The following is a 15,908-nucleotide window of genomic DNA, read 5'->3' as shown; positions in this document are numbered from 1 at the left end:
TACACATTTAGCACTAAATAAGATAGATCAGGGTGTGAGACAAGTTTGCATGGTGAAAAATGGAAGCTGTGGATGAACTTTAGTATTTGCGAGTAAAGTGTAGTGAAACATCTTTAGCTGAAAGAAGAATCATGCAAGGGAGAAAAATTGGAGGTGTACTGATAATCATGGTGAATGAGAAAAATCTAAGTGAAGATTATACGAGAAGCTGCATGAAGGGATACTTGCCCTAACACTTATGTACTGGTGTGAAATCCAAGTGTATATGTCATATACATCATGACAGATAAAAACATAACAGTACTAAAGATGGATACCTTGTACAATATAGGTGGAATCTACGGTACAAAGACATTGAAAATAAAGATATGGGAAGAATATGAAGAATAAACAAACCACTTAAAAGACACCCAAAGGAAATTCTTTCAGAATTGCATGGTCACATAAATGTATGGCAGACAAAATGTTGGTCAAGAGATACACAACAGTGTAGCTCGGTTCAAGTAAACACCTTTCATAAGAACAAACCGATGTTCCCATTTGTTGTCTTGTCTCACGCACTTTATTTACCTCCTTCCAAAACATCTTTTTTATATATATTATATTTATATATTTTGCTTTGTCGCTGTCTCCCGTGTTTGCGAGGTAGCGCAAGGAAACATCTTTTTATTCTCCCTAAAATTTAACGATACTCTCTCACCCCAACTCTCATCTGCCCTCTTTTTCACCTCTTGCACCTTTCTCTTGACCTCCTGCTTCTTTCTTTTATATATCTCCCAGTCATTTGCACGATTTCCCTACAAATGCCTCTCTTTTCTCTTTCACTAACAGTCCTCGGGGTTATCCCTATAATAGTAGAGGAGTGTTAGGGAAGTGTTGTGGATGACAACTAATGAGGGGATCAAATATGGGATATGGCTCAGTGAACTAAGAGATTCTCACACAAAAGTAAAACATTCAGCAAGGATTGTGGAATTAAAGCAGAAACATCTAAATTTCTCTACTGAACAGAAAATGCTAGTTATCCATGGAAAATAACTGACAGCAACTAGGTACAGTGAAGTTTACATAAGGGAGCAACACCTATATTTCTAATCTATGCTCATGAAATGAAAGAATGATGGATGATGACAGCAAGAAAAAATTGAAGGCAGATGAGATGAATTTTTCAGAAAGTGGATGCAATGCTCATAAGAGACTAAATGAGTAATGAGAAAGTTTGAGTTCTATTAAACAAAATGAAGTCATTAATAAAATCAGAGAAGCACAAAGGGGATTTAGACTTAAGAAGAATATCAAAGAGAGTGATTAGAGAGTTCACTTAATCAAAGTGAGTGAAAATTTCAACAGAGTAAGGTATTAAGTATTTGAGAGTAGTGCTATGATAGAGGAAATGAGATCTTCATAGTTGAACAGAGGACCTGAATAAGTTACCTTATACATCATATGAAATAATATATGGCATAGATGAATCAGGTAATGAAAAAGGTTAAAAAGCTAAAAGCAAAACATTCAGAACACTTATATAAAATACTGTTACTGCTTTCATTGCTGACAATGATACCCAACTCAGTCACTCATTCTCATTTCAGTCTCTTCATAACCCATCCATCAAAAGTAAATAGTAACCATCACATAATGTCAACTTTTTCTGCATTCAAAACAAAAGGGTGCATGCTCAATCTTTTTATGGCATTTTAGCCAACTACTCGCCATTATAATAATAATAAAAAAAAAGCTCAGCAGTTGGGATTTCAAGAACACTGCTTAAAACACCTAAAAGTTTGAGAGGCTTCATTCATACGACAACATCGCCTGAAATCTATGCACTCCATGAGAACTGAAAAGTAATTTTTAAAAAAGGTGAAATTACTAATTATGATAATGAGAGACTTACCCTATAGCTGCAGCAAACGGCCACCCAAGGAAGGCTGATATTGCAGTTGTAAAGATGGCAAGCTCATAGGACTGATGATACCATGCTCCCATAGACATCAATGTCATATACCTAAAGAATGAAACAGTAGGTTGATGGGTGTGTGGAGGGACAGATTTGTGTCTTTGAGGGCAGGGATGGGCATATTTATGGATGACGTAAGGATGCAAGGCATGGGTCCTAAATATAAATGCACATTAATGGATGGATGTGTAGGAAATGAAAAGCTTAAAGGCAATATGTGGTGCAAGGAAGGTTAGTCAAGTACAAAATCATTGGGTATGAGAGATGTGTGATAGTAAGAGGAGTGTGGTTGAAAGAGCTGTAGAGGATGTGCTGTAATGGTTTGGAAATATGGAAAGGATCAGAAAGGAGAGGCTGATTAAGAGGATATGTACATCAGAAGTGGAGGAAACACGGGGAGACCAAGAATGAAATAGAAGAATGGAGTGAAAGATGCTTTCAAGTTACTAGGACCTGAACATGCAGGAAGGTGTGTGGCATGCACAGGATAGACTGAACTAAAGCAATACAGTATATTAAATGAGCTGTTGATGGGCTGACCAACAGCATGTGAAATGGCCAAGGGAAACCATGGAAAAGTTTGTAGGGCTTGGCTGTGGATAGGTGGCTCACATGAAAGATGGAAAGTTGTTAGGAATATTCTTAAATCATTTTAGGGATGTGACCTGCTATTCATAAAAATGTGGGGCTCTCATTTCTTTTGCTCATTGGCCTCTCTGCAGGAAAGTACAGCTCTTGATGAGCTCAAAACCTACTTTAGTGTTGTAAATTCTTCATATTTTCATTGTCCATATTTCTAATTAAAGATATACAATTCAGCTACAACCCATCCATCCAATAACATTCCATACCAGGAATTTTCCATTAAATCCTGCAAGTTTCTTCCAGTACTGTGATCATGAAATCTTCTATTCCCAGATTCTAATGTCTGCATGTTTTTCAATGAACAATTTTGGGATGTTCTTCCTAGATCATTCACTTGGAGAATTAAGCTGTTCAGTACTTCAAAATGTTACTGAATTATGATAAATTACGGTGGGATTCAAACCAGCATGCTGAGGATGCTGAAAAAGATCACAGTACTCTACAAACCAACTCAGGATTCAACAGGACACTGCTTTATCGTGGAAAATGGAACTCAGGATATAAACAAATAAGATAAGAGCCTGGGAAACTTCATAAGAATAGTAAAAACTTACATAGCAAAACTGGAGGGAAGGTAGGCTGTGGATGATATAAACATGCCAGCAGCAAATACCAAAATGCTCAGGGTCAGCCTGCCAACATTTGCTCCAAACTCCCTGCATATGCCTCTGAGAAAATAAAGAATATAACTAGAATAAATTGCTGCAGTGCAACAATACAATGATAAACCGATAGAAGATTGGTAATGGTGTATGTAATAACCTCTGATGATTCTCATTTTTCTTAAGTCATGAAAAATAAAACAATCAAGACAAAATCATTTTCACTTTAAGAATACATACTTCAAAACTAGCATATGCTTCTTAGTATAATATACATCAGTTTAATTGCAAGATAGACACAAATGTATGAACATGTGAAAAGACTAAGGTTTCTATTTTCAACAGCTGTTCTGAGCACTGCTACGGAGTCTTCAACACTTAAACATGAGAAGATGGGTGGAACCCATCAGTTAAAGAAGATTCTACATACATGCAATCAAACACACACCATTAAGCACTCTACAGTATCTGTAGTAATCATGTGGAAATAAGGCCATCTGCAGAAGGTACAATATGGTTATAAGACCAGTCACACAAATCACAATCTGGAAAAAAGGTCATCTACAAATAGATAATGCATCTACAAACTGATGCTAAGAACCTTCATATCAATCCCCTTAAATCTTCAGTCAGGAACCTGAGAGAAATTATTCCTGACTCTCTCTGTTTGAGCTGGCAGCAAGCTCACTGAAAGGCCTCTATAATATTCAATGTCTATTTCTTAAACTTGACAAATCCATTTATAAAGTCCACAAACATTATTTCCAGTCTTAAATCAATGATTCTGAAATTGTAAACCTACAATCCAATTGCAAACTAATGATCAAGTATCTACTAATCCTAACAACAGAGCTACAAAAGCCATGAGCTCTTATGAAATAGATTATGCAACTATTACATTCCTGAAAGATAAACTTGCTCATTCAAGTGCCCCAAATACTGTGTGATGTTTATGAACTATTATGTCAATTCCAAAATACACTTTATAAATAGTCACCTCACAAAACATAAAATTTACCTGTAAAAGTAAAGTTCACAGCCTGAACATCCTAAGGCCAACATGCATCGTATAAAGAAGAATACCAGCATGCGGTTAGACTGCAACAGACTGGAATATATCCAGCCAGGAACTGCATGGATGAGGATGTAAGTGTAGGAGCGCAGTGCATACTGAGGTGCATATTCCCACGTCTGGAATCCCTTACCATACAGCAGGAAGTGTGTCTATGGAAGCATTAGAATATTGAATATATAATAACATAAATGACTGGATGATGAGTACAATCTCTCATTAAAAAATACATGAAAAACATCAAGATATAAAAATACTTGTTTTAATGGTGCTACCTCATTGAAGCAGGGGATAGAGATGCTGTTTCCTGCGGGGCAGGGGAGCACCAGGAATGGATGAAGGCAAGCAAGTATGAATATGTACAAGGGTATACATGTATATGTCTGTGTATATGTATATATACGTATACGTGTACATGTTGATATGAATATGTGCATGTATGGGCATTTATGTATATATATGTATATATGAGTGGATGGGCCATTCTTCCTCTGCTTCCTGCCGCTACCTCAGTGACATTTCACATGCTCTGGTTCTGTTCATTGACAGAAAGTCAACCCCTGTATACCACATCATTCCAAATCACTCTATTTCTTGCACATCTCTCACCCTTCTGTATGTTCAGGCCACGATCACTTAAAATCTTTTTCACTCCATCCTTCCACCTCCAATTTGGTCTCCCGCTTCTCCTTGTTCCCTCCACCTCTGACACATATATCCTCTTTGTCAATCTTTCCTTACTCATTCTCTCCATATGCCCAAACTATTTCAAGACACCTTCTGCTCTCTTAACCACACTCTTTTTATTACCACACATCTCTCTCTCCCTTTCATTACTTAATCAAACCACCTCATACCACATTTTGTCCAAAAACATTTCATTTCCAACACATTTACCATCCTCCGTACAACCCTATATATAGCCCATGCCTCGCAACCATATAGCCTCGCTGTAACTACTGCTCCTTCAGACAAACCTATTTTTGCTCTCCGAGATAATGTTCTCACCTTCTACACATTCTTCATTGCTCTGAGAACCCTCACCCCCTCCCCTACCCTATGACTCATATATATTATCCCTAGGGATAGGGTAGAAAGAATACTTCCTGTGTATTCCCTGCGTGTCGTAGAAGGCGACTAAAGGGAGGGAGAGGGGGCTGGAAATCCTCCCCTCTCGTTTTTATTTTCCACAAGAAGGAACAGAGAAGGGGGACAAATGAGGGTTTCCCTCAAAGGCTCAGTCCTCTGTTCTTAACGCTACCTCGCTAAAGCAGGAGATGGCGGATAGTATGAAAAAAAAAGTGACTGGTTCTCAGTGAATGTCGGTTTGCAGCAGGGGTGCGTGATGTCTCCATGGTAGTTTAATTTGTTTATGGATGGGGTTGTTAGGGAGGTGAATGCAAGAGTTTTGGAGAGAGGGGCAAGTATGCAGTCTGCTGTGGATGAGAGAGCTTGGGAAGTGAGTCAGTTGTTGTTCACTGATGATACAGCGCTGGTAGCTGATTCGGGTGAGAAACTGCAGAAGCTGGTGACTGAGTTTGGTAAAGTGTGAGAAAGAAGAAAGCTGAGAGTAAATGAGAATAAGAGCAAGGTTATTAGGTACAGTAGGGTTGAGGGACAAGTCAACTGGGAGGTATGGTTGAATGGAGAAAAACTGGAGGAAGTGAAGTGTTTTAGATATCTAGGATTGGATTTGGCAGCAGATGGAACCACGGAAGCGGAAGTGAGTCACAGGGTGGGAGAGGGGGCGAAAGTTTTGGGAGTGTTGGAGAATGTGTTGAAGGCAAGAACATTATCTCAGAAAGCAAAAATAGGTATGTTTGAAGGAATAGTGGTTCCAACAATGTTATATGGTAGCGAGGCATGGGCTATAGATGGAGTTGTACAGAGGAGGGTGGATGTGTTGGAAATGACATGTTTGAGGACAATATGTGGTGTGAGTAAGTAATGAAAGGGTAAGAGAGATGTTTGGTAATAAAAAGAGCGTGGTTGAGAAGCTAAGAGGGTGTTTTGAAATGGTTTGGTCACATGAAGAGAATGAGAGAGGAAAGACTGACAAAGAGGATATATGTGTCAGAGGTGGAGGGAACGAGGAGAAGTGGGAGACCAAATTGGAAGGATGGAGTGAAAAAGATTTTGAGCAATCAGGGCCTGAACATATAGGAGGGTGAAAGGCATGCAAAGAACAGAGTGAATTGGAATGATGTGGTATACCAGGGTCAACGTGTTGTCAATGGACTGAACCAGGGAATGTGAAGCGTCTGAGGTAAACCATGGAAAGTTTTGTGGGGCCTGGATGTGGAAAGGGAGCTGTGGTTTCAGTGCATTATACATGACAGCTAGAGACTGAGTGTGAACAAATGTAGCCTTTGTTGTCTTTTCCTAGTGCTACCTCTCGCACATGTGGGGGGAGGGAGTTGTCATTTCATGTGTGGCAGGGTGGTGACAGGAATGAACAAAGGCAGCAAGCATGAATTATGTACATGTGTATATATGTATATGTCTGTGTATGTATATATATGTATACGATGAAATGTATAGGTATGTATATGTGCCTGTCTGGATGTGTATGTATATACATGTGTATGTGGGTGGGTTGGGCCATTCTTTCATCTGTTTCCTTGCGCTACCTCGCTAATGTGGGAGACAGCGACAAAGTATAACAGGAGCATAAGAAGAAAGGTTGCGTATGTCCTTTTCATTCCATCCTTCCATCACTAATTTGGCCTCCCCCTCCTCCTTATCCCCTCCATGCCTGACACATATATCCTTATTTTCAATCTCTTCACACTCATTCTCTCCATATGTCTGAACCATTTCAGCACACACTCTTTAGCTCTTTTACCATACTTATTTTGTTACTACATTTTTCTCTTATCCTTTTAATACTTAATTGATCAAACCACCTCACACCACATATTGTCCTCAAACATTTCATTTCCAGCACCTTCTCCCTCCTCCCACATCCCCATCTATATCCTATGCCTCGCATCCAAACAACATTGTTGGTACTACTATAACTTGAAAAATACCCATCTTTCCCCTCCCACACATCTTTTCCTCTTTCTCTTATTCTTCCATCCTCTTTTCACACATTCTTCAATGCTCCCAGAACCATCACCCCCTCATGGCACTTCCACTTACATGGTTCTATTGCTGCCTTTCCACTCCTGTGTCACTAAAACACTTAACTTCCTCCAAATTTTGTCCATTCAAACTCACATCCCAGCTAGCCTGTCACTCTATCCTGATAAACCTAATAACCTTGACTATATTCACATTTTTTCCTTTTTCATGTTACCTGAGATGGCACATGCAACTGAGGCCCTAATCAAGGCCACCTCATTAGTCTAAGCCAGGTACCCATTTTATCAACTAACTCTCATGGGGTAGATGAATAGCTGGGTTGACTGAGGACTGACTGCTGCAACCAGGATTCCAACCTATGCACTTAACCCTGGGCAGCCCATGAATTTTTCATGATCAAAAATACTAACCACTACCTTCCTCCTGTCACACACACTCTCCCAAACTCAGTCACCGACTTCAGCTCTTTCTCGCTTGAATGTGCCCCCAAGAGTTGCATCATCAGTATACAAAAATTGACTCATTTCCTAAGCACCCCTTTCCGTACACACTGCATACTAGCCCCTCTCTCCAAGACTCTTGCATTTACCTCTCACAACCCCATCCATAAACAAATTAAACAGCTAAGGTGACATCATACAACCCTGCCACAGACAAACCTTCAGATGGAACAACTCACTCTCCTCTCCTCCTACTCATACACATGCTTTGCACCCTTTATAAAAACTTATCACTGCTTTTAGCAGCTTTCCTCCCACACCATATAATCTTAAACCTTCAACAAGGAATCTCTATCAACCCTACCATATGCTTTCTCCAGGTCTATAAATACCATACACAAATTCTGTTTCTCTAAGCATTTCTCAAACACATTTTTTGAAGCAAATCCACATATCTTCTACCACATCTAAAACCTCACTGTTCCTCCCCAGCCAGATGGACTGTGTATGCCTTAATTCTCGATCACTGCTTTTTCATAAATCTTAACAGGTACACTCAACAAACATACCTCTGTAGTCTGAACACTCACCTTGTTCCCCTTGCCTTTATACAAAGCCACTATATGTGCATTCTACCAATTTGTCAGGCACCTTACCATGATCAGTAGATACACTGAAAAGCCTAACTAACCAATCATCATTAAAGTCACCCCCTTAAGAAATTCAACTGCAATAGCAGCCACTCCAGCCACCTTGCCACTTTCATATTCATATACATGAGGAATGTGTGGGAAGAGAGGTCGTTACCTGGGAGGACAAAAGTGGGTATGTTTGAAGGTACAGCAGTCCCAACAATGTTGTAAGGATGTGAGTCATGGGATATGGATGAAAATGTATGGAGGAGGGTAAATGTGCTGGAAATGAAATGTTTTCTACTCATACCACACAGATCTGTCAGTTTCAAATATCTTCCTCTATCGCAAACAGCCTCAAAAGGACCCAGAGGTTGGTTGCATTTGAATTCCTTTGTCTTATCATTCTTATGAGTACAAATAACTTTCAGCATGGATGTATCACGGTCATTAATAGATACAGTACTATCAAGGAACTTCTCACTACAAAGGAGTTCATCTGACAGCAGTGCACTTAGTAATGTGATGTTAGGTTGAGAGAAAGAGCACTGGTAGTGTCTACCCATGAATCCTTATTATCAGATTTTGCTGAAAAGGTAGGGATAGTGTGTGACACTCACTGAATGTCTTACTTGTAAGTAATGCGGTTTCTCTTGGCCACAACTCACTTTTGAACAATCATCAACTCTATCTTCACCAGGGAGTGACTTCTGCTTTCAGTCTCATCTCTTTTTAAATGTATCAGCTGTCACTCCATGCATGTTTCTTCTTTCTCCTGATATCAAAATACCTGATCTCTTAAGATTTTTTCACACCATACAAATGAAAGAGAGAGAGAGAGAGAGAGAGAGAGAGAGAGAGAGAGAGAGAGAGAGAGAGAGAGAGAGAGAGAGAGAGAGAGAGAGAGGGGGGGGGGGGGATTAAGTTTAAAAGAAGACTAAAGATATCTACATTCTTTCATCATGTGGAGATAAACTCCAAAAATAACATTAACACAGTGACTTACAGGCTCCCAATAGTTGTAAGTTTCATCACAATCATTAATTAAAGCCCATATTGCAGCACAGAGGCGAGCTGAAAGGAGAGCCTTCAGTGCTGTGTAAGACCCAGGTGTCCAAGGTTCCACTACACCCACAACGCTTGTTCCTTTCTCATCTTTTTCCTGCTTGCTGAAAAAAAATAATCGTCATACATACTTGCTATTTAATTCATTCAAAAATCAAAAGGACAGAATCCTTGTTTCAGAATCATAATCTATTAGCCTTGAGTATCAATTCAAGTTTACTTACAAGTTAGTAACAACATACTATGTCCCTTTAAACATGACTGACTCCTGTCACCAGTATAACTTCTTTCAAGCTTTCTATTCTTTTACAAAAAAAGGTACAAGACTGAACATGTGTGGAGGTAACCAAGATGAGAAGAAAGGAGAAACTGGAAGTATGTTTGAGGAAAGGAACCTTAATGCTCTAGCTCTGAACAAAACAAAGTTCAAGGGAAATGAGGAAGAATGGTTTGGGGATGTCTTTGGGGTAAAGTCAGGAGGTAATGAAAGGGCAAGAACTACAAAGGAGGTAACTTTACTGCTGAAGTAGTTGTGGGAACATGTGATAGAGAGCATGGTAGTGATGTGAGTAAAAATAATATGAATTACAAGAGATGGGTGATTATTAGTGTTTATGCACCTTGTGAAAAGGAGGAGAAAGGTGAGTGCTTTAGGAGCAGTTGAGTGTGTGTGTCAGCAAATCTGATCCAAGAGACCAGGTATAGTGATGGGTGAATTATATACAAAAGTGAGTAATGTGATAGCTGACGGCATAACTAGGGAGAAAAGGGTACTCTGTAAGGTGAATGGAAATGGTGAAGAGCTTATGGAGTTGTGTCGTGAAAAAGGATGGGTGAATGAAAATACCTAGTATGGAAAGAGGGACAAATGCAGGTATATGTGGGGGAGTAGGAAATATAGTAAATGGGAATTACTGGATTACATACTAAATGACAAACGTGCAAAAGAAATGCTCTTAGATGTGAATGTGCTGAGAGGAGTAGCTGGTAGGTCCTGATCATTAACTGGTGGAAGCAAGGGTGAAGAACTGTGGTAAAGGTTTTTGGGAAAGAGGAAATGGTACAGATGAGAAGAGGGAGGGGAAAGTAAGTGAGCTTGGAAAAGACATGTGAAGAAATATCAGGAGAAACTGAGTGTTGAATGGCAAAAGGTGAGAACAAACAAAACTAAGGATGTGGGTGAGGCATGGGATGTATCTTAAGTCAACATGTGAGAGAAGTGTGTGACACACAAAAAACTGGGAGGAGGCCAAGTGAGAAAGGGTATAGGTGGAATGACAATTCTGTGTGTGAGACGGACTTGGGAGTCAGAATCGTCTTGAATCTATCACTAGAGTCCCATATTAGGAGAACAATGAGGGGAACAATAAAGGTGGCAAACTGTCTTCTGGCAAATATCAGAATAACTTTCAAGTATATGGATAAGGAAATACTAAGCAACCTGTTTATATCATACATAAGGCCAAAACTGGATATGCTTCTCAAGTTCGGTCACTTCATAAAGAACTAACAGAGAGGGTTCAAAGGAGGACAACAAAGATGGTACCAGAATTAAGACAGCTAAGTTACAAGGAAAGGCTAAAAGGCTAAAGGCTTTCAATTTGACCACCTTGGAAGAGAAAGGAGAGAGGGGTGACTTGATTACAACCTTTAAGATTTTAGAACATACTGATGATGTGGACTGAAAAGTTCCTCAAGAGATGTAGGAATAAAACAACCAAAGGATAAACATGAAATTAAGCAAGAAAATTGTCAAAGAAATACTTCCACAGTATAAGAGTGGTGGATGAATGAAAGAGAATGACTAAGGACATGATTAATGCAGACAACATACATAAATTTAAGTTGTATGACAATAATATTCATAAAAAGGGGCCCCCATTAGTGTAAAACTTCCTCCCCATACAAATTACACTCACGCACACACATGTCCAGCCCCAAGAGTCCTTCCTATCTTTATGAGGCTCCTGCAGTGCTCAGAAAGCCAGTGACATCCACTGGTCAGGACCATAGGTCATAAAGTGTAGTGGAGTTGTGTGCATCCATGTGATGACTGAGCAGGTGAGCACTAAATGCTGTCTTTCTTGTGGTAGGTGCATCATGGGCAAGAAAAGTCTTGGTATGGGCTGAAATGGTGTTTCTAGTGTTGTAGGGATGGGTGATGTCCACAGCATAGGTGGGAAAGCATGACTCCTTTCTGCCTGGGAAGTGTGGCTTCTGAAGGGTGTATGTCTACGGGAATGGAGTTTAAACTCAGCTGAAGGGACAACATTTAGTGCTAGTAAGGATATTTTAGTGTATGTGTTTTGTCAGTGTTATATCTGGTGGGGTGGGGGATCAGAGTACAAGTTGCTGAAGAGTGATACAGAGGTAAGCTTATGTTTCTACTTGGAGGTTAGTGGTTATATATGGAGTGGTTTGGTTGGGAGAGGTCTAATGCTGCTGCATAAAGTTGAGTGACAAGCATGTTGAGGTGGTACAGGGAGGACCTTTAGTGTCATTGTGTAGGTGTTGAGTGTTTGTGGTTGCTCAGTAGCCAATGCCTGTTCTGAGCACATCATTTTGTGTGGTTTGCAGTTTTTTTATTATTGCTTTTAAGAGAGTAGAAGACGAGGCAGTTGAGATGTAATACAGAGTGAATGAACTGGTTTTACATGATGCAGAGGAATTCTTTTTCTTGTCTAAATCTGATGTCAGTTAGTGCTTTGAAGGTATTTAGAGTTTGCTGCTCTTGTGATGATATTACTGGTGTAGGGAGTGAATGTTGTGTAGCCCATGTGATGCCTAAAAGTTGCATTTTGTTCAATAAGAGTAATTATCCGAGACAGGTGACTCGCGATTGTGGCTGGATTCATGTCTATCTGGGTTCAAAAGAGTGATTGAAGACTTTTGTTTTGGGTAAGCCACAATTCCAACTGTGTATTGTAGTGTTGCACGTTTGTTGCTGTCACTGTGCTGTCAGGGTGTTGTGATGTAATTACGTAGTCACCTGCATAAATATGAAAAGACCTTCAAGTTGTGTTTTACTAATGGGAGGTTGTTCAAGAAGAGACTGAAGAGGGCTAGAGAGAGATCTGCTACTTGGAGAACTCTACTGTAGAGTTTAAGTGCTTTAGGGCCTAGTTGTGGGTAGAGGGCTGAGGTTTTTTGTGTATCATTCATGAATTCTAGAGAGTAGATGCAAGTTTATGAGGAAATTTCTTTGTTCATAATGACTTAGAACATATATGAAAAAAATTCCTATGACTGAAAGTAAAAAAATGTAGGTTTTGAAGTGAAAAACCTTTTCTCTCTGGTGCAGTATTCCACAGACAAGATATGTTCCTTGGATATATATATGGTTAGGACCCTTCAAACTCTCATGATTCTGGTGAGGAGGCACCAGCCTTCCTTCACCCTTTACAAATAATCCCAGCATGATTGTAGGTGCCTGTTCATTATTCTGGCTTAACTTTAACCAACCACCAACTCCAATTGGACTGATATCATCTACCCACTCACTTCCAGTGTCTCAGAGCTTACAATTCATAGATCTTAGACTTCCACCAACCCAAGACAGTCACAGAAGGCAGCTACAAAGAGTAGAAAAAAAAGGAAGAGACTGTAGAACAGGGCAAGACAAAGATCCTCCAACTTCAAAGCCTACCTAACTCTCCTCTGCAGTCTGTCCTTCAAGCAGAGCATACAGCACCTAAAGAAGCTCAAGGAACGAAAAGGGAAGGTCCAGTGGAGAGCTACAAACACTGTAACAGAATTAAGGGAGGTGAGTTACAGGAAGAGGATAGAGGCCTCAAGTAAGTCCACCAAAGAAGAGAGAAGAGTGAGGGTTAACCTGATCACAAGCTTTAAGATTTCAACCTTTTTCAGTGCACCTGGCCAGAGTTTTAGATGGACATAGCATGGTACACAGAGCCAGATACTTGGCATTTGACCTTCATTCCTAACTAAATTCCCAGCAGATGTTTGACTTCACACCTTATCCACAGATGTCTCAAACAACCTAACAACAAAGCTGGAAGATAAATCACACATCACAGTCACCTATGAATCATCAATCAAAGAAAATGTAATTGCATTATCATAGAGGAAAACCCAATTTTTTATCTACTATAAGTCATTTTTACACTGAAAGAAACAATTTCACTCATATTATGCTCAATCTTTTTGATGGAAAGTTTTTCTTTCACTTATTCAAATATTGTTTTGTGTGAATGCATATTAATGGAAATACATAAATTATACTTATAATGAAAAAGAGTAATGTTTTTTATTATACTTTGTCGCTGTCTCCCGCGTTAGCGAGGTAGCGCAATGAAACAAACGAAAGAGTGGCCCTACCCACCCACATACAAATGTATATACACACACATCCACACACGCACATATATATACCTATACATTTCAACATATACATATATATATGCATACAAAGACATACACATATATACACATGTACATAATCCATACTTGCTGCCCTTATTCATTCCCGTCGCCATCCCGCCACAAATGAAATGACAACCCCCTTCCCCCACACGCACACAAGGTAGCGCTAGGAAAAGACAACAAAGGCCACATTTGTTCACACTCACTCTTTGAAACCACACCTCCCTTTCCACATCCAGACCCCACAAAACTTTCCATGGTTTACCCCAGATGCTTCACAAGCCCTGGTTCAATTCATTGACAGCATGTCAACCCCAGTAGACCACATCATTCCAATTCACTCTATTCCTTGCAAGCCTTTCACCCTCCTGCATGTTCAGGCCCCGATCGCTCAAAATCTTTTTCACTCCATCCCTCCACCCCCAATTTGGTCTCCCACTTCTCCTCATTCCCTCCACCTCTGACACGTATATCCTCTTTGTCAATCTTTCCTCTCATTCTCTCCACATGACCAAACCAAAGAGTAATGTATGTACATGATAAGTATGGGCTGTATGAAATCACAACTGGTGAAACACGATATGGAGTACAGTGGAGTACAGTGTGTTTAGGGGTATATGGAATGAAATCATACTTAGAACCCTTTAATCATCATATACCTACATACATTGAGAGAACCTGTGCCACTATCAGGAAACACAATACATCCTGCCACACCCTCTTACATCAGTTTTGAGAAAAGCATACAACTCTTTGGGATGTTTTCTTCAATAGTATATAAAACAAAATATTCAGTAAGAAACCTGTTTTTTCTTTATGCATGGGGCAATAAACGTTTCAGAAAGTTTACACACTGAAAGGGTTAAATCAGATTCAAGATGCAGACAGTAAAAAGATCCTTGAAAGACATAGAGAAACTAGAGATAATAAATGAAATGAAGGATGAGGCTTGGAAGAAGCACTTCTATAGTATAACAGAGTTGGATATATGAAATAATCTTTATAAGAATACAGAGTAAATCACAGAATTTTAAAAAGCTGTATGCTAGTAGACACAGTTCATCAGATGGGGCCCCATGAATTTTAGGTTCCCACCCTTTACAGTATAAACAGGTGCTGTAATTACAAGTAATCACATGAAACAGAAGGGCTTAAGGAAACTTCAGATAAGCCTATATCAATTCAAAAATAGATACAGTCAATATGTATCAATGAAAAAATGAAATCAAATTCTCAAGAAGTGCCCCTAGTTGGTGACTGTTTCTTCCCCCCAACAAAATACTGAAAATCACAGTACATTTTGGCATCCAGGTAGAATTTAGAGGTTCTCAAAGATTGTCAATTTCTAGCTGTTTCACTTCTGCAAACATTTTCCTTTATTATTACAACTGTCCCCTCATTACTATTCGCATGATAAAAATACTGCTCCTATTAAATTCTCATGTCTGAATTATGTCCACTAGAGTCCCCTAACCTAGAACTTTCACTAAGGTGACATCCATAAATACGATGGTTCACGTAAACAGATACCCAATTTTCATTTTCGTTAGATGATATTAACATGGGAGTAAAACATACTACTGCTGAAGGAAATACATTCTGTATAATAAGCTGACAAGTAAATAGTATCGTAAGATTTTTAAAAATAAAACTATCCTACCCAAACGTCAAACACTACTCAGCTAAGGCAGTATACTGTTCTTGCTAAAAAGTAGTGGGATTCTACTACTAGCGTACACTAACGTTTCTTTACTACTGGCCTGACGTTTCTGAATTTCTTTCTGCAATTCTTTTCGAGTATGAGTACTAGCCCGGCTTCGAGCAGTCGGCGCCATGTTTACACCTGATCAATTAATACAGGTTTACGTTAAGTCAAATCATCAATTCATTTTTCTCTCATTCTTGTAAAAATACTCCTATCTATAATAAATAAAACTTGATAAGTTTTAGAATTATTATTTATTTCGAGCTTAGGATTGCATTGATCGACAAAACAATCGAATGAAGTTATCCACATAATAA

The 15,908-nt window shown here is 39.3% G+C and overlaps 1 protein-coding gene across 1 annotated transcript in view; it reads right to left on the bottom strand.

Annotated features, from left to right (window-relative positions):
• The window catches only part of Alg9 (alpha-1,2-mannosyltransferase Alg9), a 43,417-nt gene extending 27,675 nt beyond the window's left edge, over positions 1 to 15,742 (bottom strand). The window contains exons 1-5 of the mRNA XM_071671859.1: positions 15,630 to 15,742; positions 9,445 to 9,607; positions 4,226 to 4,431; positions 3,160 to 3,273; positions 1,898 to 2,008 (exon numbers count right to left, since the gene is read on the bottom strand). Of these exons, the coding sequence (XP_071527960.1) occupies positions 1,898 to 2,008; positions 3,160 to 3,273; positions 4,226 to 4,431; positions 9,445 to 9,607; positions 15,630 to 15,721 (686 nt within the window). The 5' untranslated portion in view covers positions 15,722 to 15,742. The remainder of the gene's footprint in view (positions 1 to 1,897; positions 2,009 to 3,159; positions 3,274 to 4,225; positions 4,432 to 9,444; positions 9,608 to 15,629) is intronic.
• Positions 15,743 to 15,908: the final 166 nt, after the last annotated feature.

This window comes from Panulirus ornatus, chromosome 17 (assembly GCF_036320965.1).
Source record: "Panulirus ornatus isolate Po-2019 chromosome 17, ASM3632096v1, whole genome shotgun sequence".
NCBI classification, from domain to species: Eukaryota; Metazoa; Arthropoda; class Malacostraca; order Decapoda; family Palinuridae; genus Panulirus; species Panulirus ornatus.
Note: the sequence above shows the minus strand (reverse complement) of the source record. Positions and strands in the feature narration are given on the sequence as shown.